The sequence below is a fragment of the Chaetura pelagica genome, unplaced genomic scaffold (genome assembly GCF_000747805.2).
Source record: "Chaetura pelagica isolate M959 unplaced genomic scaffold, ChaPel_1.0 scaffold137, whole genome shotgun sequence".
Lineage (NCBI taxonomy): Eukaryota > Metazoa > Chordata > Aves > Apodiformes > Apodidae > Chaetura > Chaetura pelagica.
In genome coordinates, this window is record NW_009953947.1 from 95,120 (window position 1) to 120,421 (window position 25,302).

Genomic DNA, 25,302 nt, shown 5'->3' on the forward strand with positions numbered 1-25,302 from the left:
CCCCCCCCCCCCCCCCCCTTTTTTTTTTTTTTTTTTTTTTTTTTTTTTTTGCCATTTTTGAAACACTTTACGAGTCTCAAAACACATTTCAGAGATCCATGGCATTCACTTTAAAGACTTCTTCCGTGAACAAGAAGCTTTCTTGTATGCATATGTTATGAAGGCTTCAGATATAGACCTCAGTTGTTTGGGTTTTTTTGTGGAGTAATTGCATTCAACTATAATACATCAGTATTTTTTAATCTATTTTTCCAATATATTAAGACTGTTAAATGCGTTTGGGCCCATACTATCAGTGTAGAATCATATCCAAAGCAAGTGAGATTCTGCAATAATCTCCTAATAAGTAACAAATACAAATTTTATTTTTAGATAGATGGACTAACACTAGATTGTAATGCGAGTTAATTTTTAGAGTGTCATTGTTTATTTGCTTTATTAGACTGTAATTACAAAGACTATAATTAGAATATGAATTCAGAAGTTGACATTGCAGCTTGAAGTTTGAGGCTGAATTGTAGTGAGTGAAAGATATTAATGCTAGAGAAGACTGCAAATTTAAATGAAAGTTCTGGGAGAAATAATTCACTATGAATAAATGTCTAGAAAAGCAGTTCCAAGGACTTGCTCTGTTGGTATTTAAATGTGTGTCAATTAAAGCATTTTTCCATTTGTGTCAAGGGGATTACTTGAATGATTAAAAGCTTTTCTGAATCAGAACACAGAGGGTCAGTTGTGTAAAGACTTGAGTAGGTGTTTTATCAAATGTATTCACACTTTCTTAATGTCTGTACATTTAAAGATGTCCTGCAATTATCTTTGCATCTAAATATCTGAGAGAAATATTTTTTTCTATTTGATATCTGTATCTCTAATGACAAGTTTTTGGGTTTTTTAATGTGGGTTTTTCTCCCCAGGTTCCGCAAATCTACACATCCTTTTACAGAGTACCCAAAGCAAGAGGAAATCTAAATGTAGAAATACTTGACACATTTCTGCTGGTGTATCTTGCCATTCTTAGTATTTCCTAACTTGACATAAAGCTGTGAACTCTGCATTTTGAATTCTTGAAGTCGAAAATTTCACAACCTTAGCACCTGACTAGGTTCCATACCCTGCTGCGTATGTCATCTCCATGTTTTTTCCAATTGCTGTTAAGGGTAAAATCTGTTGCAGTCTGAGAGAGGGGCACAAAAAACTAACTCTCCAACCTCTGAACTTTCTTGAAACTGGTATTCAGAGCAGTGGAAGTTATGAATTTGCTCAAACGGAGAAACATGAACCCAAACCTCTTATGTCTGAGTATTGAACTCTCATTTAAAAGGTTAGAGACATCACTGTCAGACTGGAGAAATATCCACAAATATCCATACTGTTTAATTGCTACCAGACCTAATGGTATGGTTCTTGACCTGTGGCAATCAATTCTTTTGAACAATGTCTAGGTTCAGTTCAGGGGTTAGCATGAGCCAGGGCCTGTTCCCAAAAGATGTTACAAAGAGATCACCCAATATGGGCCTTGGGACAGGAGGGAGGAAGGCTACATAATTTAGCCATAGAGATGTGAGCTGTGCTGTGCCACTTGCCCTCATGGCCTGAGAAATAATGTGGGTTATGTCCCATTTTAATTACTGCATAAGCATAGCCTAAGGAACCCTGAAACTTCCCTCTAGCACATCATTGTGAGTCTTACCCCTGCTGTTAAAAGCAGAATGCTTATTTCTCTTCTCCTTGTGCTTGTTATGGAAATAAAGCTGCTTTACATTTATAGATATAACCCAAATGGTTCAGCACCGCGTCTCTGGAATTCCTGAACTGAGAGACATTATGGACTAGAATTTAGGTGAAACTGTATTTGGCGCTTCCCATTGCCTAATCCTGGTTGGTTTCCTAATTAGTACATAGGATGTTCAGATTGTCCTCTGAAGTTCTGTTCTCAGGTTAAACTCATCACAAATGCTTTCTGGTCTCAGTTAGCTCATAGCAGAATCCAAAATCATCTTCAGATTTCTGCCCACAGATGTAAAGACAGTAAGAAAAAAATGTATTCACAGTTTTAACTGTGGCAGCTTGAAAACCACATAACATTTCCCTGACCTACAGGAGAATAGTGAAAAATGATTAAGTGGTTTAAAGGCTGTACTCTAAAGGGATTTAGAAGACAGAGTGCATAATGGAATATAGAAAAGCAGTTTTATAATTTTATTCAGAAAAATAGGCTTGGTATGTTGTCCTCTTATTTCAGAAATGAACCTATTAAATATAAACTACACACAGTTTTTCTTAATATCTGATAATCTATCAACACATTTGTGGGAAAAATAATTTCCTAGATCATGCTGGAATTATGGAAATATTTCTTCCTTTTTATCATAGCTTCTCGTGGTCTATAAATGCAAATATTATATGTAATTCTTTACCTGTAGTTATAACTGCTAGATGAAAATAATCTGTAATCTGTCATCATGAAAACTGAAGTTGCATTATTTGATGAGATCAATTCTTGATTCAATCAGTTTGTTTAGTGGTAGAACACAGCACTCTTGCTATGCTAACATGATAGACATAAAATGATGGGATTCATCTGGCCTACATCTAGTCAAGTAAATTAACCATGTACCTCTCTTAGTGTATGATGAAGAGAAATATGTATCTCCAAAGGTCATTCCTAAACCAAATAATGAAAAGATACACATAAATAGTTATTGGGAGCTTTCTCATTGCAGCTGAACAGAGTCCAAGAAGAATAAATGAATTTTTTAAAAATATGTGTGTTCATCCGCTCTCAACCACTTGCAGTGGTCTGAATAGTAAGTGTGATTTCCATGCTTAGCTACAGCTTTGAATTAAGTCAAGCTGTTAATTTTCTGTAATACTCAGAACATAATACACCCACAGGAAGAGTCTGAATTTAATCTTGCTTTATTTTATTCCAATAGAAAATGAAGAAATAATATAGGTAAAAAGCATCTGAGATCTGTAGTGAAAGCAGCCTTTTTGTGGGTAGCTTTTCATTTCTGTCTTCATCACAGCTCTTGAGTGCCATTATCCCCTAATATCCGATCCAGTCAGAATCCTTCTATTCAGCTTGATTTCTATAAGCTTTTTCAGCCAGAGAGAAATACAAAGCAAAAAAAGTTACTTATAAAATTATTCAATTGTATTTCCTTCAAACATTACTTCTTCCTCTATTTTCCGTAGCTTTATTTTCTGTTCACCACTTTCTTTGTTTAAGAGTTGAACTTTTGCTTTTTTCCTTTTCGTGTCCTTCATAGCATTCAAAGGTAAATCAGATTGCAAGGGACCTCTGGAAGTCTCTAATCCAATGTCAGGAATGAGATCAAGCCAGGTTGCTCAGGGCTCTATCTGCTCTGATCTTTAAAACCTGAAAGGAGGCTGACTTTACAGCCTTTCTGGGCAGCCTGTGCCATTCACAGTCTGACTGTCCTTACAGTAATCCTACACTTGTTTTGCTTGTTAATAAGTGTATTGCTCTACTATATACTGTAAATCAGTAAACACAGAGAATAAAAGATTTTGTGTTTTCTCCCCAGTATTAGTTTCAGAGTGTGAAAAATACGAGGAATTAGCTAGTGCATTACCAGTGCATGATATATTCATAACAGAGGTAACACTGCTCTGGATCTGAATTCTCCATGGTATAAAAAATAACTCTTACACATCAGAGAAGTTTTGATACTGTATCTGACTGGGCCGGCAGAGCAGGCTGGTGCCCATCTCTAATTCTCCTCCATTCTAAGGGCACGAGTTTTCTAGAAGTACTTTACTTAGAATAGTCCCATTGCAAATCAGAAAGTGTGACAGCTTCTATTTCTTTATCTGACTGTTCCATTGGTTTATATCTACTTGAAAGTTAGGTTTCTTTATGAAGAGAATAAATGGATCTCTCCTTTAAGGAGGCAAGGCTGCACTTCCCCTAGGAAACAGTTCACGGGACAGAAGTGTCCGTCCTCTGGTGTGGATGGTGGAGAGGAAGAGGACCTGAGAACATGTAGGGTATATGGAACATAAAAAGCTGAAGAGAAGCATACGGAAGAAATAACCAGGCCACGGTGCTGATGGAAAACAACTTATTTGGATCAAAGAGTATTTGGCAGTTTGCTTCAACTCAGAAATCCACTTAGTTGGTTTAAACCAAACTTGAAAGGAAGGACAGACAAAGGGAGAGGTGCTTATATCCATTGTGTCTAGTCTAGTTGCTCCAAGTCTTCTCAGTCATAAATTCCCAATTAAAAGTAATTGAATCTGTCTGTTTTAGTTTAAGAGCCTTTTGTCTTCTTTGGAGAGATGTCCATAAGGAAAAGGTATAGACAGACACATCTCAGTCCTTTGGCTGACTCTGGGTCCTGTCACAGAAGATGTTAGCACAGAGCATGTTTTTCTGCTAAAATTGGCTTGTTTAATTTGACTTGCTGACTCATTTTTCCAGATGGTCTGTCAATTCTACTTAATTCCAGATGAGGCAATAGGAAAAAGAAAACTCTTTTGAATGTTCCACCCTCTTGCCAAACCAAGTAACAATTAAAAACTCCAATTTTCATTGCAGTTCTTTATCTCTGTTAATTATCCACAGAACAGTAAATCAGATATATTGTCCTCTGCTTGTTGTCAATAATTTAAATGCTAAGTTCGTTATAGATTAGTTGCAGATTTAACATTCTGCTCTTTTCCCTAAATTACATACCATTTCGCAACTTGAATCCAATGCAGTGTTTCATTTTTACATTTGAGATCAAATGCTAAACAGTCCAGTCTAATTGAAATGTGTGTTTTATACACACACAAGCAAACCCACATGACTGTCTTAGCTTACTTAAGTAATTTCTTTTAATCCAAAAGAGACATCAGATTCCTCTGCTATCTAACTGGTGGCCTTTAGTGGTTTGTTTTTTTTCTAATTTCAACATATATTTTGAGAAGAGTGTAATCTGAATCGAGTGTTTAGTGGACTGGTAGCAGTCCTGGCGAGTCCCAAAAACAACGGGAGTGTAATAGGCAGGGACCTTGTGAACTGAGAGATACCAATAGAAAATAACATTGTGATAATCAGCTTTGAACATACAGATAGCAATTAAATAGAAAGATCCGTTAGAATAATTATAGCTGACATTTTGTAAACAAAGTCAAGAACAAGCAGATGATGGCAAATGTAACTTGAATTTACAATGTGGTGCAGTATTAAAAAAATAAATGAGATGCAGACACACCAGGTGAAGTCATGTTCACGATATCAATACTGATATTGAAGGTAGTAGAAGGCATTGTTCATCTGTTTCTATCCATATGGGCTATGACAAGAAAATGTTACCATCACATATTCCCAGACCTGCCTGGGTAACTAGAACTGTAACTGGCCTGACTAAATGTCTGAGAAGTGAGTCTGTATGGGGAAGTCTTATTAGTTTTATTGAAAAAAATTAAATTTTATCTGTATTTAAAAATAAACAACAAACAAACAAGAACAGAATTAGCATTCAGTGCAGCAGCTTTAATTCTACTTTTAACTGCAGAAACAAATGGCTTGTATTGATAAAGCAAATCAAAACTTATTGTTAATTAAAAATGACATCTAGCAAAAAGCTTTGTTTGCCCTTCTTGCATAGAGGGGTCAACACTAATAAAGTTTCACCAATTGCTACCTGCTGACTGATGATTTAAAGCAATTCCTATAGCTCTTGCTTAATAAATAAGCTCTGAATATGTCACAAAATTTTTGTTGCTTATTTGACAAAAGAAGGTTTATGTAGGAATTGCACATGCTAAATAACATGATACTTAAAAGTTTAGCAACAATCAACAATTTTAAGAGTCTCTGCAACTTTGTATTATATTATTTAAAGAAAACATTACCTTATTATTCAGTCATAGCCTGCATATACATTGATTATATTATGGTTTAATTTTAAACATATTCATCAAGATCCATATAAAGGAATTAATATTCTGATTTCATGTCATTATCTATGTTTGTTTTATAAAGTCTAGTAGTAAAGTTAGAATTCCATAAAGAAAGAGGGACCTGAAAAGGAAAGGTAGACTGGTTCTTGGACATTTCTTCAGAGGGACATGATAACAGTGAACAGCTTATTAAAACTATTGGGAAAAGATTTTTCCCATCTTCCACAGAAATGCTCAGCTTTGGAGTCAAGTATTCCACCAGAAGCTGAAATAGATTTGTTCTTTCTATGTGTGTTCTGAATGATTTTTAACTTGCATACAGCAATACTCTTTGGTTTTAAATTTAATCAAATCAGACAATTTGCATGTTTCAACTGAAAACCCTGTTTTGGATGGTATTTTGAGAATTCTTCTGAAGCCATAACTCCACTCAATTGCTGAGAGAGATTGGAGGTGCACTGGCTAAACAGAATAGAATTACGCTTATAAAATGCATGACTGATGAATTTCAGGAGCTTAAAGTAAAATATCAGAAGCTTACCCCTTCCATGGAACTCTGTTGAAGAAGAACCAAATGTCCAAGCATGGACATAAAATAACAATGTATCTATTATGGTGCTAAGAAAACTCAGAGTTATTTTTCTACTTAAATGTATGAAGAATCCAAGTATCATTACCTTGAGAGTCAAAGCTAATTAATGACATAGAGATCAATTATATGCCTTGTTTTTGACTTGCATAGGTACGTGTGTTCACATTTTCTGTTGGTCAACATAATTATGACAAAGGACCCATACAGTGGATGGCCTGTGAAAATAAAGGTAATGTGCTTTCTTTCCTTGGAGGCTATTCTTTTCTAGAGCTTTGGATAGGAAATGTCTTTATTATTGTCTAAAAATTGAAGATTTTTTTCAGGCTGATTTTTAGACTTACTGGGTTTTCATAAAAGTTCCCAAAAGTTTTTTGATTAAATAACATGTCTGTGTATATATATATTAACCTTGCATATTTATTTCTGATTACTTTATAAAAAACTCCATGTTTTTCTTAAAATATCACAGTATTTTTAATATAATAATAAAATGCTATGATTCAGTTCTGAGAATTCTTGTTTTAATAGCCATCTATGAAAAGATGGAACTGATGACAGATAAGAAATTAAGCAAAGCTGTTTTCTATTAAGGGATCTGGACAAAGAGATTTTTTGTTTGTTTGTTTGGATGGTTGAATTTCTTTCTGTTTTTCTCCAAAGCAACTACCAGGAAAGGATGACAAGATACAATGAGATAAAGAGAGAGAGGGAGATACAGAAAAAATAAATATATAGAAGAAGCCATAGCTTGTATGAATAGCATACATATAACCTCATCAATCCCTCATTATGCTGACAGGTTATGCAGAAGATACTACAACTCCTTGAAGAACAGATTATATTGTCAGATAATTACAGAAAATAAATGTTTGCTTTTTGAAGGAGGGTTTTTTTAACAAATGTATTTCTATCTCAAAATATTGTGTGTATATGAATCCATTGTTTTTAACAAGTGAGGTCCAGCTGGCTCAAAACATAACCACTTGTGTCATCTTATTGAGGCAAAATGATCATCTTCTGTCCCAAGCTGACATGATTATTTGTTTATGCATTCAAAGAAGCAAAATTTTATCTATTTTTTCCTTAATTAAAAATTTTAATTGATTATCAAATCATGCATTGCCTGAGGCAAATTAACTTACTAACCTCAGTACCCTTACCCTTCCAGTCCTCCCACTTCCTCCCAACTTAAAAATTATTTGGTCTGAAACTGGATCTCACTGCCTGTCTTCAGTCTTATTGGTGGATATGCACAATATTTTAAATTCAGATAAGTGATAGATAAGTGATAGAATCAATACTGAGTAAAGATGTTCCTGATGTTTAGTTAGAAGAAATACCCATTAGATATTTTCATCCTTTCTCTAGAGTGCTTTAATATTTATACTCCAAACTTCACTGTTGTGGCAGACAGTAGCTATACTTGCATTCCTATATGCATTCAGCATATAATTATATTGCTGTCACAGCATATTAAAATGACCATTAAATATACTTGCACATCAGAGTAACTGGGAATTCAAGAGGAAAAATTCAGCCCATTGTCTCAGCTTTAAATAAAATAGACAAAAGAACCTCATTATAGACTCTGATTGCTTAAGACGAACCAGTTTGGCTTATAAGGCATGGACACCCATCATATTTGGCCACATGTTGAAGTGGCATTTAGTAAAAAAATATTTTATTAATACATGATATTTTTTCAATAAAAATTAAATTAGAAACCAGCAATATGTTATAGTAAGATGATATTATTTCTGTTCCAAATTTTAGGTTACTATTATGAAATTCCATCCATTGGAGCCATAAGAATAAACACCCAGGTAAGTGTGTTGGCCAAAACCAGATGCAGTTACAACACAAAGAAGTGGAGTCATTCCCCTTCTTAAATATTTTGCATTTCACCTCTATTTGGATCAAATTTTAAGATAACATACCTTAAGAACAGAGAAAAAACTAATACTTTCTTTTACACATGAGGGATTATTCTGTTAAAGTAGTATATATTTCATTTTTGTTAGAAGTTGCTGTGAGCCTATTTATAACATGATCCCTGCTTCCCTGTCCAGTTGGCCCACAGCAGCTTTCATGCATACTAGTCACATTAGCATTCTCTAAAGCAGACTGACCATGTGCACACAACACAGTGACCTTTAGTGACCTTTCAAGTGACCTTTATTCTGCAGATCTTCTCTGCTCAAGGACTATGTTTTGGGCTCAGTTTTTCTCCTGGCCTTGTACGGTTCCTTTTTGATCCTGAGACTTGGCAACAGTTGTTTTTTGTTGTTTGGTCCTTTTTTTATTAAGTTCTATAAAACCAGTACTTTTTTATAACATGTCTAGACATTCCTAGTCTACCTCCTGCTATACTGACAGCGTGATCCTAAAGATCTGTATGATGCAGAGAAGGCATGTGTGTGAGGCCCTAGCCCTGCTGGAGTATCTGAATGCAACTGGACATAAAGAGTGACCTGGTACAATCCTGCTTATTGGAGACATTCATGGATTAATCAAACCAGTCTGGGAAACACATGGCTTTTCTCCTTCGAAAAGGGTACAGGACCATTTTAGCAGATGTGTGTGTAGATAATTAAGGGCACAGGATCCTTGAATTATCCAGCGTGATTCAAACTGACAGTGTAGATGAACAGATATTTTCAGTCCATATATTCACATGTCCACAAAACCAGAGAAATATCATAGCAGTTCTTTGTCCTTCCAAGGCCAGGCATGACATTTTTTGGCAGAAAATAAGAGTCCTTTTTTTGGCTTGGATTAGAGTCCTTTGATTTGGTTAAACTCTTCCAGATAATGTCTGGCAACAAATATCCCTAATATGATCAGACAAACAGAAAAAGTTGGAGACTAAAACAAATTTGATGCCATTTACTCCCAAACCAGAACAGAAGTCTGACATCTCATAAGATCACCAGCTTTGCAGGGACTATGAGGTTATAAAACTCTGTTTTTTTTGTTTCAATACAAGTTATGCAAGTTATGGCTGTGGGAGCTTAACATACCCAGCTGTTACTCCACTCACCCTCCATCACCCACTCTCTCTTCTGGGTTGAAGGTTCTGTGATCTGCTTGTAATTTCATTACATCATTAGCAATTATTTTTGGTATAAACATAGTTGGCATTCTCATGCTGTGTAAAGAGAGCAGTGGCTATGAATCTGTAAGGTCCATATGACTGAGTCTAAAATACAGGGATAGACTAGGCAGTAAATACTGCAAACTGAAGACTGCATGGTTGTATAGTCTAATTTTAAAGAAACCATTAAATATTACTCCTGTATTAGTGGTGAATTTTTACCTTTTTTTATTTATTTATTTATTAATTTTCATGCTGTTTCTGAAATTCATTTTAATAACTGCCTTCTGATGAATTTATTACACTTTTTGGCAGGAGTATCTGGATGTTTTGGGAAGACCAATGGTTTTAGCTGGAGAGAAAGCCAAACAAGTTCAATGGACAAATGTCTATCTGGATGCTCTGGTATGATCTGCATTTATCTCTAGTAAAGTAAGAATCTTAGCAAATCAGGAACTGTAGGGGTCCATTTTCCTGAAGTCCTGAAGACTCAGTTTCCTCCAAACATAATGTTCTTGCATTTCCAGCACCTGTACACTTCAGTCGAGCAATTTTCTGAGCAGCTATTTTAAACCTGCTGGTCATTACTTGCATTTAGTGGCCTGAACTTTACCAGAGAAAAACAATTCTTCCTGCACACAGAACTTTAAATGTAGGTGATTACTGTCCTCAAATTAACACAAGAAAAAAGAAGCAAATAGTTTCCCAGTGCTGTACCTGTAGAGGTCATCTGTTATGTTACTGGTAAGGAGTTCTTACTTTTTTCTTTTTTTTTCCTCCAAAAGTATTCAAGGCAGGATGAAACATGTCAATGTTACTGGATATCTCTACAGATTTTAAACTGGGATCTTTAAACTATCATGGTTGTTGTAATTACTTGCTTGCTTAAAGTAATGATTTCTTTAATTGGACAGTGTAAATAATGGGGAAATAAAAACTTATATGGAGTCCTTTCTTTTCTGCTAAATTTATCACTTTGGTCTTGTAAAACAAACATATTCAGGAAACTATGAAATGCCAAGTATTATTAGCAACAATCCAATTTGTTGCTCTAGATAACCTTCTTCTGAGTAACTCTAACAAGGCAAAAATTATTGCAAAATGGTCTTCTGGAATCATGTATTTATCCACGTTCACATGGTTATCTAATGTCATGTTAAAATCCATTTCTTCCTGTCAGTCAGCATTACTGTAAATTTTTTATCAACTCATCATAGAACTGAGCATGACAGAAAGGAATCAGTTTTTCTTTAGAATTTCAATGGTCAGAAGTTCATTAACCATGTTTTCTTCATTACTGCTGAGGTATTTACTGGAAACATAAAGGATGTTGTGATGAAAGTTCATATGTTCAGCACATATCCTGTTGTAAAGCTAAAGCTAAATTTCTCACTGGGAATAGAGAGAGATCTTTTCAATGAAGTAAAATGAGTGATACCTGCAGACTTCTACTGTGTTGCTTTATATTTTCAGTGAATTATTCAGTCTTTCCTTCATGCTATTCTGCATTCATGTGCTATGCATGTGTTTGTGTATGTGTAATTATATATATCAATTTATGTGTGTATATACATATATATTTTTTAAAAGTAGGACATGCTATTTACTAATATATTAGTGAAACAAAAACCACCAGTAGCTAAACTTTTGAGATAGAGGCTGCAATTTGTGGACTTCCTCATCTGACATAAGAGCATGAGGGCACAGGTGTATCTAAGGCACTCTGGAGCCTTATACTGATTCTTTGTTTTAGCAGTGATTGGAACTAACTTGCCGTACTCATTCTTTCTCTTCAATTCCCTAAAGCAATTCCCTTCTATAGGACTTGTCCTTCTCCTGCCTGTAGCACCCTGGACTTTGCCCTACAATTTAGCTGGTTTGGGGCTAAGGCTAATATAATGCAAAGTGTATTACATGAGGCCACATCCGAATTTAGCTTAAATTCAGGTTATGAAATTCTAAAGAGGTACATTCATTTGAAGCTGTCTTTCATGACTGCCTTTAATAATTTGGTATATTTTGTCAATTCACAGCTCTTTTCTGGCCTGTTCCTTCAGGTTCTGTTAAATTGCTGCTCTGGCCTCACTTCCTGCAAGATAATAACAGAATTTTCAGAAACTTCTGGGTTTACCAGTTAGTCATAATTTATTCACAACTATTATCCTCTCTTAACTGCATGTTTGGCAGGGAGGAAAGATTGCTACCCCCTAACTCATTCATATTCTCTCATTTTGTTATGTATCTTCTCAGTGCTCCTTCTCAGCAATATTGTGCTCTCTCTTTGCTTCTGATTCATCTCCAGCTCTCACTTCTCATATTTCCCTAAAAAGTCCACTTCTGCTCTTCACCTGGCTTGTTGTAATGTTATTGACTCTGATCTCATCATCTTTCATTGGATACAGAAACTTAAGTTCGTGAAGAATGATTTTAAATTCAAATGAACTCCTGCTATACTTGGTATCAGAGTAGCTTAATAAAGTATTTTAGATTATTTTTTCTAATGAAGAAAAGGCAAAATGCTATATGGTTCCTCAAGAGAGTAAGCATCAGTAAGGGGTAAAAAATTGAAATAACATTAAAAAATTAGAAATCTCCCTGTGGACAATTTAGAATGGAAGACAAAACTCTTTTGGCTATCTAAATGTATGGTTTTCTGAGTGCTAATCCGAGTATGAGTTGTGACTGTTCATAAAGAAACAAATTTCTTGTATGCAAAATTCCTGCCTCTGTGCCAGAACAGACTATGTGATTTGCAGAGCTGATGAAAAACATTATAGCAAGCAATTGAAAAGTAGTGATTATTCTGCTGATTTTGCCTGTATGTATTTGTTGCCTACCTATTTACTGTCTTTAAGGTTGGTTTGGCTTTCTCATTTTTACTTTTTTTTTCTTTTTTTTTTTTTTTCCCTGTGTGTGTTTTTTTGTTGTTTGGTTTTGTTTATAGGTGTTTTTTTTGTTGTTGTTTTTTTGTTGTTGTTTTTTTTCCTCTAGTATCTAGAGTTCTTACTATAGTGGGGACTCTAGCTGTAAACATGTTTTCATAATATTTAGTTTTATTAAACTATAATATCCCACGTTGTTACACACCATCTATTTTTTAAAAGCATTTTTTTGTTCACTCTAACACATGTATAGGAAAAAAAAATGCAACTTTCTATGTAGTATTATTTTGTAGTTTTGTTTTGCTTTTTTACAAACTAAAGGTCAGGTCACTAGCATTTGGCTACAATAATCACTGGGTTGAACTAATATGTTATAGCTCAATATTTGCTATTTAACTAAACATTTTTCTCCATTCTGTATGTGATTTTTCTCTAGGAGCTGGGCCTTGTAATTACAGGAACTCTGCCTGTCTTCAATCTAACAAAGGAGCAAAATGGGAAAATAGTAAGCTGCTACTTAAAGAAAACAAAAAAACAAAACACATTATTTGAATTTCATTTAATGCTAAACTCCATGAAAAACATTATTTCCATAGAGCTTTCTACAGATTAATTGTCTTGCACATCAGCAACAAAGGGGTCATCTCTAGTTGCCTGATAACCTCCTGGGAACAAGAAAATGCAGATCACCTTTTTTGTAGTTCTGAGTTTCAGGGCATGACATTTTTTTTGATCTATCTCTGTGACCCAGTGGCAGTGGGAATGTGTTGAGAGCTCAATAGATAAGAAATAGATTATTATATTATTTAGACCTTGCCAAGAAAGGAAACCCAGATACATCTATAAAATTCTGTGAAGCTGTGACATTTCAGGGTAAATAGCAATGATGTGGAGATTTTAAGTTAGTTGGTTGTAATGATGGTAGAAAATAGCACTATATACTTAGATTAAAATGTAAGTATCACGTAAATACAATTGTCCATCCCTATTACAGTCTGATAAGGAACAACTAGTTTATGTCCTCTTCAGAAGATCAAAATACTGCTTTTTAAAAATTAGACATAAAATATGCTTTACAGAGTGTGGTGAAATACCATACTCATGCTCATTCAGGACAAAATATACAGAAGTTTAGCCAAGGTGTTCTTTGATTGAGTTTCTCTGATACTAAACAGACTCAGAATTAATAAATACAAACTTGACACTATGGTTTGTTCTATTTACATTCAGATTAGTTATTTTAGTTTCCCGTTGAAAACAAACCAACAACAACAAAAAAGGTTTTATAAACTTATCTACAAGATAATCTCTAGTGTTCACAGAGTCTGGTTGCAAAGTGAGAGGCTATTTATTATCAAAAGATGTCTTTCTGAGAAGTAAACTGATGATGGTCTATTACAGAGGAACAAGAGGAGAACTTGAATATTCTTGATTTGTCTCTATATGAATTTTTGCTTTCACCTGTTTTGTTCTTACATTTCTTGTTTATTCATGCTGGAAAGCATCATATTCACCTTCATAAACAGCTTTAGTATTCTATACAAAATTCTGAATCTGATTATTGTTCTTTTGAATCAATTGGATATTATCTAAAATATTTAGAATAGAAACATAGGTAAATAGGCAACTTCTCAAATAGTGCCCATCAAACAAGTGATGAAGGCAAAATAAAAATTTGCTGATTGTTGTAGTAATTCTGCATTGGAAATATGTCAAACATATTCTAACATTTTTGAATCTTACCAGAATCAGCTGATTCTTGGAGTAATGGGGGTTGATGTCTCTTTGGAGGACATAAAAAAACTGACACCCCGATTTACAGTAAGTAGCTTTTGTTGGTTTCTCTTTATGTATGATTTCTTTGCATGCTCTTTCACAAGTCATGCAGCAATGACTGGATGTGGTCAAAATACCAGCAGGCTTCTTTTCATATATTCTTTTCCATTGTTGAAGATTTTCTGACAGTTTTCTCTCCAGCCATATATGTGCTTCTGTGTGAGCTGGCCATCAGGATCCATCTGTAAAAGCTAACTTTTACATTAGGGTGTATATTCAAAGTAATTATTTTCCTGTAGCTTAAGGCACTACTCTTTAGTTGAGCATTTGATTCTTATCACAGTTTAGAATACACAATTATTTCAACTAATAATAATAATACTTAGTATTTATATAGGACAGTTCTTTGTAGAAAAGTTTATAAAAATATGTGTCTGTCTGTACCTCACTCAGTATGATTGATTTATATATTTAGACGTCTAGCTGGGGAATGTCTAAGAAAATAACTAGTACTGTGGAAAACAACATCTAAGGAAGTAAAGGAACATCACGAATTTGACCAAAGGCAAATGCAACGTCCAGCATCTAGAATGGAATAATCCCATGCCACAACACAAGCTGGAGCAGAATGCCTCAAAAGTCAGGAAGGGGCCTGAGGGCCATGGTGGAGAACAAGCTGAACCTAAGTTAGCAGTATGTTGATGCAGTAAAGAAGGCCAGCTGTGAAGTAAACACCTGCATCAGGAGAACTGTGTCCATGTTTGCCCACCTCTGTACAAGAAATACATTGAGACACTGGACAGAGTCCAGTGCAGAGCCTCTAAGTTGTCCAGGGGGCTGGAGTACATGGTGTATGAGGAGAAGCTGAGGAAGATGGGTTTGTTCAGACTGTAGATGAAGACTGATGGGTTATCTAATGGGAGTTATAGTGAAGATGGACCTTGACATTTCTTGAATTATAACAAAAACAAGAACCAACTGACATAGTTTTGGCAATGGAAATTCCAAGTAGAAGTAAGAAAAAAAGTCATTGCAAGGGCTGTTAAACACTTGAGCAGGTTGTACAGACAGGTTGTGGGATTGTCACTGGAGGTGTTCGAAGACCTCTTGAAACCTAGGCCAACTTTGAAGTTGGATCTTCTTGTGAAGTTAGCACTGCTTTCAGTGAAGTTTTGCATCAGGGTAACCTCCAGTGGTCCCATCAGCCTAAGTTACTCACCACGTTTATGATTCTAAAAGAATAAATATTAATAAGTTACCTTCTGTATGTTAATATCTCAGTTATTTAATTATGCATGAGGCAATGTATTTTCCTTAATGTGGCCATTGCTTAAAATCCATTAATTAATCTTTATGGCTTAAAACCTTGCAATATTAAACTTCATTTATTTCTTTCAGCTTTGCCCAAATGGATACTATTTTGCAATTGATCCTAATGGGTATGTGCTACTTCATCCAAATCTCCAACCAAAGGTATGAAAAACCTAATTTATTTCTCTATAATAAGGAGACATTGTCAGAATTAACAGAAACATCTTAGATCTGCTGAAAGTGCCAGAGAGCCAGAGAGCAATAGTAAATATTTCTCAGTTTTGGAGGTGTCAGCAAAATTCATGGTGCATGTGTGGCTTCATCCAAATCTGCTTTAGTCAGCACAGAGACCAGCATTGCGTTGTATTGAATTTGGTTATCAATAAAAGAAAGAACATATATATATATTAGACAAATGTTTTTGTATGTGAAATAAATGGTTTAGTATGCCTATAATATGAAAACAACTAATGGTAGTTGTAATATAATAATTAAGAACTTGTAGTATTTTACAAGATGTTCTTGAAGCAAACTGAGGTGTTTACTAGTGCACGTTTATTTTGTGATGCATTCTCATATCAGAAATTGAAACGTCCAGACTTGCAAAATCATCTTCTGTTTACCAGAGCTGAAACCCAAGCTGCAGAGTTGGTGTGGATCTAGCTGAGAACTCTCTCCCAGACTGCTGGAGTTTTTAGTAGTTTAATGTGAGAAAGGGCTTTCATCTTTAAAGATTAAGTCTTTATCTAAATCTGATTAGGATGCAACTTTCTTCAAATATCAGAAAAATCTAGACCAAATATTTCAGTCTGCATTTTTATCCATTAACTGTAGTCCTGATCCGGGGCAGCCTCCTACATTGCATGTGTCTTCTTAAATAAGCTACCTCCCTGGTTTTAATGAGATACTTCTCATTAAACATGGATGGATGTTGGTTTTGGGTTTTTCTGAAATAAGAATTTTAGGGTTTTTTTTAGTGAAGGGTGTCTCCATGTCAAACAATCTTCTGTTTAGTGGAATATTTTAAAATATTTGTATTTTAATTACATTAGAAACATACTTTCAGCAAATTTTGTCTCAAGAGTTCCTAGTGCACAAATGCAGAATTGTATAAAATGCCAAGTTAAAATTGAATGAATTAAAAGTAATAATAATAAAAAAACACTCCAGGTTGAGAGATGTGTATGGATTATGTACAGATTATATATTAAACTAATAATGAATCACTGTAAGAATTGAAGACCAAACAATATATCCATGTAGTTCAGTTGTTAATACTGAAATTTCTCATTCAGATAGTTTGAGCAATATACAGGCAAGATAAATGCAAACTGTCAATACACAGGCTTGTAAGGCACCCTACTCCTAAGTTACCTTTTAGCACTCAGTACACTGTAGAGAAATTCTTTAGTAATGGAAGCCTGTATTTGCTACCTTTAGGCATGGAAATACTGGGGGTTTTGTAAATTGGATGCATATCCATCACTTTATTCCTCCCAGCTATGTTCCTGTGGCAGAAGAGCAAATCTTGGCTGTGTGACTGTCTTTTGTTTCTTCACCAGAAAGTCCCTCTATAGCTAACAGGAGGGATATCAGACCCCCTTTTCAGTACTTCACTATCTTTAACTGTCAAAGGCAGAGAAAGAAGCAAAGAATTCATTTAATTCTTAAGCTGAAGGAACTCAGTATTCTGGATACATGAATTAATTTCCTGGTGAAGTAATGAATATGTTTGAAAGCTTTTGCCAAGCATGTAAGAAAAGAAGAAAGGAAAAAAAATTATCATAACTATTGACTATTTTTTTTTAAAAGGGCCCTTTGAAAAAGAAAAGGAACAAAAATTTAAAAACTAAAATGTTTTTCTATTGTCTTCATTGTATGCATTAGTTTTTCACGTGTTAAAAATTAAAGTTTTTGTTAGACAATTTTGTTTGTTTTTTGTTAACAGAAGGAATATAAAATGAAACAAAGTAGTATTCTTGTTTTAAGCACAATCTGGTGAGGAACAGTTGGATACAGATTCTCTTTGTCTCATATGTGCTTTTATACTGCAGTGCAAACTTGTAAAACTGGAGAATTAAGAACCTTTGTTAGAGAGTGAAAAACTCATCTCATCCCAACTAAACATAGGCAGATTGAGAGGGATTATTAAGAAACTAAATGTCATGGGCTCTCTGTGCAGTATTTTACTTCTAAGAATTTAGAAGCCCAGAGATGCTCTCACATACTGCTCAAATATTTGATTTAGAGTATATTTTTAAAAGGATATTTTATAAATGATATGGTTTATGTTGTAGAATAATGTCTAAATGTAATATTAAGCTTATGAATTATTATTGTTGTTATTAACAGTTACACAGGCTAGACTTTTTCACTCCCAGTTTGTTTGGGGTGGTGCATGCTATTCAGACTGATACAAGAGCTACGTTTTAAAACTAAGGTACACAACAAAGACAGCTATATTTAGAACTCATGGGCTATCTGTAACATGTTATATTAATTTCAGTTGAACCTCCTGGTAGATGTTAATTTATTAACAAACAACATCTTAACCCTCTTTGCCAGCAATTTTTCCATAGATTTAAACTAAAACATCATAACTTTACCTTTGAAGAGGTGAGGGTGTATTAAACTTTGAATTTTCCCTTCTTCTGAATGTCTTCTGCTTTCCTTCTGTAAATCTGTTACCTCAAATCAAAACTGATTCAACACAATATTTTAAGATTTTATCTTCCAGGAAAAATCTCACCAAAAAAAGCCCCTAGAAATTCTGAACTTGTAGGCTCAAAAGCATATTAAAATCATTACGAAATTTCCTGCCATGTTCTTATTTTCACACAAAAACTACATCAAAGCATAACACGGGAAACCTTTTTTTTTTTTTTTTTTATCTCTCCATTTAATAGAATTTTAAATTTCTTAAAATACCATTTTTCAAGTTTGTGTAGTTAGCTCTATTACATTTTTAAACAAATGCTTAATTTTATGTTTTTCTGCCAATCTTGTTTGTGTATCTGTGCATATGTGCGTGTATTTTTCCTTTTGTCCTGGGAGAGAGCAGGTGGATACCCCACCAAATAAGCATAGTCACTGAAGTGAGTGCATTAGGCATGCATTAACTAATTAGATAAGATTTGAAAACAATACCTAATTCAAGTTCTGAATCTGTTCTAAAGATCAGCATCATTTTCTTCATTTTTATAATAGTTCTGGTCAAATTCCATTTAGTGGTAGTTCTAAAACTCCTGTAGGTTCCAGTATTTTGTCATAGGTTTTATCACTTTGAAAGAAATGCAAGAGGAGGTGGTTTTAAGAGGAGATAAACCAGTAAACAAAAAGTGAAACTGTTCTTATTCGTTTTTTTTTAATTCTGGAGATTATGTAAGAGGAAGAACTTTCTGTTAACTTAATTCATATTGTTTAACATATGTCTGGTATTTGTTTCCCTAGACAATACCTGTGTGTAATTCTGACAGCTCAGAGCTCAGATCTGTTGGTGGGAATGAGAGCTAGTTTCTGTTTCCACTAAATGTGCACTGAAGTGTGTTAAGGGAAGACTTCCATTCTATAAGTAGGCTGCTTACTAATAGTATAAAAATATAAATTACTGCTTTTTTGTTACTTCAGCAAATTGGTGTGGGCATACCAAAAGTTAATTTGAGAAAAAGGAGACCAAATGTACAGGTAACTTTGGATGGAAGTGATTAGTGCATTAGAATGCATAGACCTGGAAAGACAATTAGAAAGCTTCTGCCATGCTTACTAGGAAAAATCTAACTAGAGAACTGTTTTCTTTGACAAACAGCTTCCAAAGCATGAAGCTTGCATCCTTCTTTGTTTAAATAATAGAAAACATGTTACTGGCTGTAGTGAAGGGCATTCCTTGAAATTATGGTGCTTTACTAATAGGTGCTAATTAGAGCCGTGCTGTAAAAATTATTCTTCAGATTTTGAAATGAATTTGAAGACTGGGGGAAAAAAAGAGACTACTTGGGCTGGCTTTGTTTGCATAAACCCAAAGTCAAGAGAAGATCATTCTTACAAACTTTATTGCCAAGTTTTATTGTATAGTGGATGCTGTTTAACATTACAGAATTCAAATGAACTGGGGCTGTCAGAGTAGGGAATGTATTTTATCTGCTCTTTACATCAGGTTTCGCAGTTTAGCAAACCCAACTCCAAAGAATTAACTGCCATTAAGCAATGAGGGAAAAGGAAATTATTAACATTGATGTAATGCAATTCCTGAGCAAAAACACTTAATGAAAACTTAAAAATCCTTACAGGAAGAAATTAACTTTGTAACTAGCAAAATAAAAAAATTAGGTAGGGTCTACCATGTTAATTCCTTGCACATATGGGAATATACAAAGCAAAACTGGTGGCTTGCATAACAACACCAGTACAGCATGGGGAAAAGTCCTGAGCTAATTAAATTCATTGATCTTACAGAGCCTGGGGTATCTGAGTTTATACCACATCTAGAAGACCACCTCTGGGCTAGATTTTTTGTTTAAACACTCATGAAAGCAGCACTAGAACACAAAAAAATCTCAGTTTTCTGAGCACCCCTGGCTCCCCAGCATGCTGTGGTACAATTTGGCTGTTGCTGGATTTGCCTGGTTGTGCTGGCTGCCTGGGAAGGAGCAGCTCCAGGCTCTCATCCACTCCAGATGCTCCTGGGCCTCCCTCTGGGGCCCAGAATTTTGCTGCTTTCTTACCATCATTTATTTTAAAGCTTAAGAGCCTGTGTCTTCATTCGTATTGCAGGTATGAGTTGAAACTAGGCTCCTACAACTCACACCAAAGACTTGTATAGCATTTGTGAGAATACTGACCTACCAAAGTGCACAACAATGACATTTTAATTAACTTTTTTTCTTTTCTTTTTTTTTTTTTTTTTACATTGCTGCATCAGTTCTTTCTTTCTACGTTTCTTTCCTGATTTGTCATTAAATTAATAGATCTTTCCCTTTATTTATCATGCTGAAATTAGATTGTATTCTCTTTATTTGCATGCTTCATTGCTAGTGATTTACTTCTGTTTTGTTTTATTAAGTTGTGCTGGTGAATGTGGTGGTGTTGCGCTTACTCTAGTCATGTTGCATGCATGACTTGATAGAGAGAAGAGCAAACTGAGCAGTAAGTTTGTTTCTTCATGGCTTTCAATAAACCTCACTAAATGGCAACCTTGGAAGAAAAAATTGTGGAGCCCAAATACTGGTAAAAACACATTCTTGGGAAAAAAAGAAATAGCAGGTAAAACAGTCTTCCTTTTAAAGATTCTACATCTATTAAAAGTCATTAATAAGTGCCTTATAAAGAATGTGTAGTGATATAATGTGTGTTTCTAAAAGAACAAGAACAAACAGCTAATGTATAGTTGAATTTTGATGGAATGTTCAAGTTATCTATTTTTTCTTTGGGACTCCTCAGCTATGGCTAGCCCAGGTTATCATTTGAAATAAATATTGACCTTGATTTGATGTGATGGCTTTTGTTTTTCTTTTTTTTTTTTTTTACCATTTCTTTTCTTCTCTGTTCCTTTGTTTGTTGGAATGGATTGTGAACTTCATAAATGCCTCCTCTGCCATGCCAATGCCTTCATGCATGCTGTTTGGGTTTGACCATGCTATTCATTATCCATTGCATGTAAGAAAATGTATCTTTTTAATTTTTTTACATTTTATCTTTTTGCTGTTTATTTCAAGAGTGTGGATGTGTTTGGGGGGAAAAAAAAGATGCTGTTTTTTAAATAAAAAATATTTGAACTGTTTTAAGTTAGTATAGAGCATATGTTAATACTATGATATTAAAGTTACTAATTTTATCTATCATATATAAATAGGACCATAAAAATGTATTAGAAGTTATCAGTAAATATTTAAAAGAAATATCTGGAATCCATGTCTTAAATCTTTCCAGTGTATATTCTCTAAGAATAAATTTATTGGCTTAGCAGAGAGTAAGTCTTACTTGCTTAGAATAGGAATTATTCCATATACCCAGAAAAATGTACATTTGTTCCTCGAGAATATGAAGGAATAATCTTTTGTCTTTTAACCTATTTTACATTACAGTCTTGAAAATAAGGATGACTGTAAAGCTCTTAATGCTCCAGACTACTATTCAAAGGCATCTTTTATCAGCTATTCAGGACATTCTTCCTTCCAGTACAAACTGGGAATTCATACATAAATTATAATGAAACATGCTGACATTCTTTGATAAAATAGTCAACGTACGTTTGTCATTTACCTTTGACAGAGTATGTTCAGATAGAAGGAACACTATCATAACTTTCAAAAGAGACTTTAGTTGGCCCGGCAAATCAGTTAGTATATCTGAATCACGGAGATCCTCTGAGAGTGTCATTATCAGAATTTACACTAATCTTGAAATATTAGTATCAGCTAATGGCAATTTCTGTCCTGCTAAGCTTATGAAAAACACTGCTCAGTTACTGACAAATCTAGGCCTTGAGATCCTTTCATATATGAACTGTGCTATTACACAAAACAAATTATTCTTGATCAAAATAAATTACTAAAATTGGACTTTTTTATCTTCTATTATAAAATACCAGATTTCAATGCTTAAGTAGTATATCCCCATATAACTTTTCTTTTAAAGGTCCTTTGTTAGGTGGGTTCATTAAATCATTAAGTAACTACTGAGTGATGAGGACTGAGGATTTTTACCCCACTTGTCAATGGGACTGAGCCAAAATTACTCAAAAAAAAAACCAACACAACAAAAATCAGCAAAACAACCCAACACAAAAAATAGTTGTATTCCTAACACCTCATATGGAAGTCTGTCCAACTGAATGGAGACCACAGGTGAGAAGAGAGTAGACGCTGGAAGGTGGCCTGAGCTAGGTCAGCAAAGCTACAGTGGTCTTTCCACAATCCTTTGGGACCCAGGGTTACTACGGATGTGTACCACCCAACTTTTCTGTGCTCCACAGTCGAGGATCCACTTCATGTATATTACTGTAGGTTTTGAAGCTGCTGGGTCACAGTATTTCTGTTTCCATCTCTTAAATTGAGATAACAGTATTGATGCCAAGAGAAATGCATTCAAAACTGCAAGGTGACCGGGAAAGTCTTGGAATGCTGAAAATAAAAGTGATTTTTATTTTATTAAAATAAAGAAGTCCCTTATTATAATTGCTGCTCCCTTGAATCTTGAGCTACATTCCGTTCCCCCTCCTGACAGCAGCAATGGGTAGCATGTTTTTGGCAAAACAGCAAAAGATACCAGTTATCCTATTTTACCAGTCAGCTGGAAAACTCCCAAATTTTCCTCTCCTTTCTCAGTCAGGACACCTAATGAGAGATTCTTATCTGATGTTTCCTCTGATGTGTCTTCTCCCACCATTACAGTCCGTGACATACCAGCAGTAGGGGAAGCAGCTGCCCAGCATGAGCCCCATACATGACAGACTGTGGATAGACACTAGCCATTAGTGTTCATTTATTTTCACTTGTCCAATTAACCTCTCTATCCAAAGAAATACATGAGAAAGGGTCACCAGTAATTCATCATGCTATAAGATTAAAACAGATGGGTAAGTAAGCCCAGTGAAATACATTACTTAGAAATGAAGGGATTCAAATTATTTGTTACATTACAGTAGTCAGTCTTTATTTTTTGATTATTCAATATCTTCTGCTTCAGAATCCTAAATCCCAGGAGCCTGTTACACTGGATTTTCTAGATGCTGAATTGGAAAATGATATTAAAGTTGAGGTGAGATTACCTGTTTTCTTAGTAGTTGTTGCTGCTGCTTGCATTTCAGTTTGTAAGAACTGAAAAGCAATAAATGTTCTAGATTTTAAATGGTAATCTATCTAACTATAAATGTCAATTTTAAATGTATTAAGGTGATGGCTTTTATAGACAGATGAAGTAATAATGAAACAAATTGAAAACCAGTATTTGTAGGCAAAGACAATGCATTATATCCTCTCCTTTTGAAAGATATCATTGCTATTTAAAGAATTCTTCCTCATTAATTGGCAATTTCTGGGGAGGGAGATTGTAAAATGTTTCTATCATAACACTTTTTAATAGGATATTAACTTTATCTGAAATATTTTTAAAGTATCTTGCTATCTTATTTTAATGTAAACTTACTGCTGTGCAGAGAAAGAAAACTGAGAAGTAAAGTTAAGTGTTAACAATAAATTAATTCCTCTGAATATGTTTCAGTTACTAATTTTGTAATACAATCAGAAATCAGAATTTTAAAAAATAGTTTCTTAGTTTTGTGAAAACAAATGCAGGGGTTTCATAACATTCTATATTTTTTGGCATTTTTTTCATTTCATTTGGTACTGGTCTTTCGTAATGACACTACCAGTATCTGTTAAATTCCGCTCTGAGTCTCTTTGAAACTCCTGCTTCAGAGAGGAATTGCTCTCAAACTGGTATAAAATTGTTTTGGTGCATCACTGCTGCTACCAGAATCACACAGATGTGCTGAGAAGCATGAGGAATGCTAGACAAAACTCCCTGTCTTCCACACAGAATTCATACTCTCTCTACTGCTCAACATCAAGGATTTTATGGGATGGTGTTGCTATGCAAATATACCAGAATTGTTGCTTCGTAACTCTACTGATTCAGTACATATTTGGAAAAAACAATTTTTAATTAGAAAAATGTGAAAATTGCAAACTTAACTATGTTTTAGGAGCTATGACTTTTACATAGTCATTTTCTGTGTTTCTATGAAATATTTTGAATCATTGGAAAGTTTGTGTTCTGTATAACATGTAGGTTTTTTTCTTTCTTGCTTGCTTGCTTGCTAATAGATTCGCAAAAAAATGATAGATGGAGAAAGTGGAGAAAAAACATTTGAAACTCTGGTCAAGTCCCAAGATGAGGTAAGATAGGAACACGGCAGTTACATTCATAGGAACAAAAAAACCTAGAAAATTACTGTGAACTGGTGAAAAGATATTAATTTTGTAATGTCTGTTTGTATTTTTCCCTCTAGATTTGCTAGTTTTACTGGCTTATAGTAAAAGAAATTATGTTCTTATGAAAAGAAGAATTGTTTTGTTTCATAGTTTCTTTGCAACATCATTAATCAGACAGTTGTTGATGAGGTCTTATGCTCTGTTCACCAGGAAATGGACCCAGCCTACTTCTGTGTATGAATCCCAAAGCAAAGTACTTAATTTGCTTGTGGATGTGTGTGAGGATGGCTTTAGTAGTTTATATTGTGGTTGAACTGTCAGAAAGTAGTAGGGGAAAAAAATATAACATTTATGTGCCATAAATGAAGGTTATTTGGAATAAGCAAATTAATCTTACAGTTATATCATGTATTTGTCCTTTCTGAACAGCTTGTTGAGTTCTCTATTTTCTTGCCCAAATTGGTCATTCCTGATAAAGACTGATACTGTTTCCCAGCCATAGGAAATACTCAAATTTTATATGGATCCTTACATGGATCCTCTACTTCTTGGGAACCTCAATGAGAAGCAATAATGACTGGTGTGCTGAAGGTGAAGTTCTGCCCAGAGTATGCCCCACAGTTACAGTTCTAAAACAGATTTTTTTAAAATCTCTAATTTAAAATCTCTAATTTAAAAAGTTCTAATTGTTAACCAGCTTGAAGATAGCTAATCTAATGACTTATCAGTCATATGTTGTCTTGGTAGATGAGGCTGAAAAGATGGAGCTGAATTTTCTGAAACATGTCTTGATCGTTC

General features: G+C 34.5%; 1 protein-coding gene across 1 annotated transcript in view; it reads left to right on the plus strand.

Annotated features, from left to right (window-relative positions):
• Positions 1 to 25,302, plus strand: part of CACNA2D1 (calcium channel, voltage-dependent, alpha 2/delta subunit 1) — a 151,733-nt gene that overhangs the window by 90,253 nt on the left and 36,178 nt on the right. The window contains exons 8-16 of the mRNA XM_010001804.1: positions 6,662 to 6,740; positions 8,285 to 8,334; positions 9,921 to 10,010; positions 12,924 to 12,992; positions 14,234 to 14,308; positions 15,662 to 15,736; positions 19,202 to 19,258; positions 23,258 to 23,329; positions 24,397 to 24,468. Coding sequence (XP_010000106.1) covers positions 6,662 to 6,740; positions 8,285 to 8,334; positions 9,921 to 10,010; positions 12,924 to 12,992; positions 14,234 to 14,308; positions 15,662 to 15,736; positions 19,202 to 19,258; positions 23,258 to 23,329; positions 24,397 to 24,468 — 639 coding nt within the window. The remainder of the gene's footprint in view (positions 1 to 6,661; positions 6,741 to 8,284; positions 8,335 to 9,920; positions 10,011 to 12,923; positions 12,993 to 14,233; positions 14,309 to 15,661; positions 15,737 to 19,201; positions 19,259 to 23,257; positions 23,330 to 24,396; positions 24,469 to 25,302) is intronic.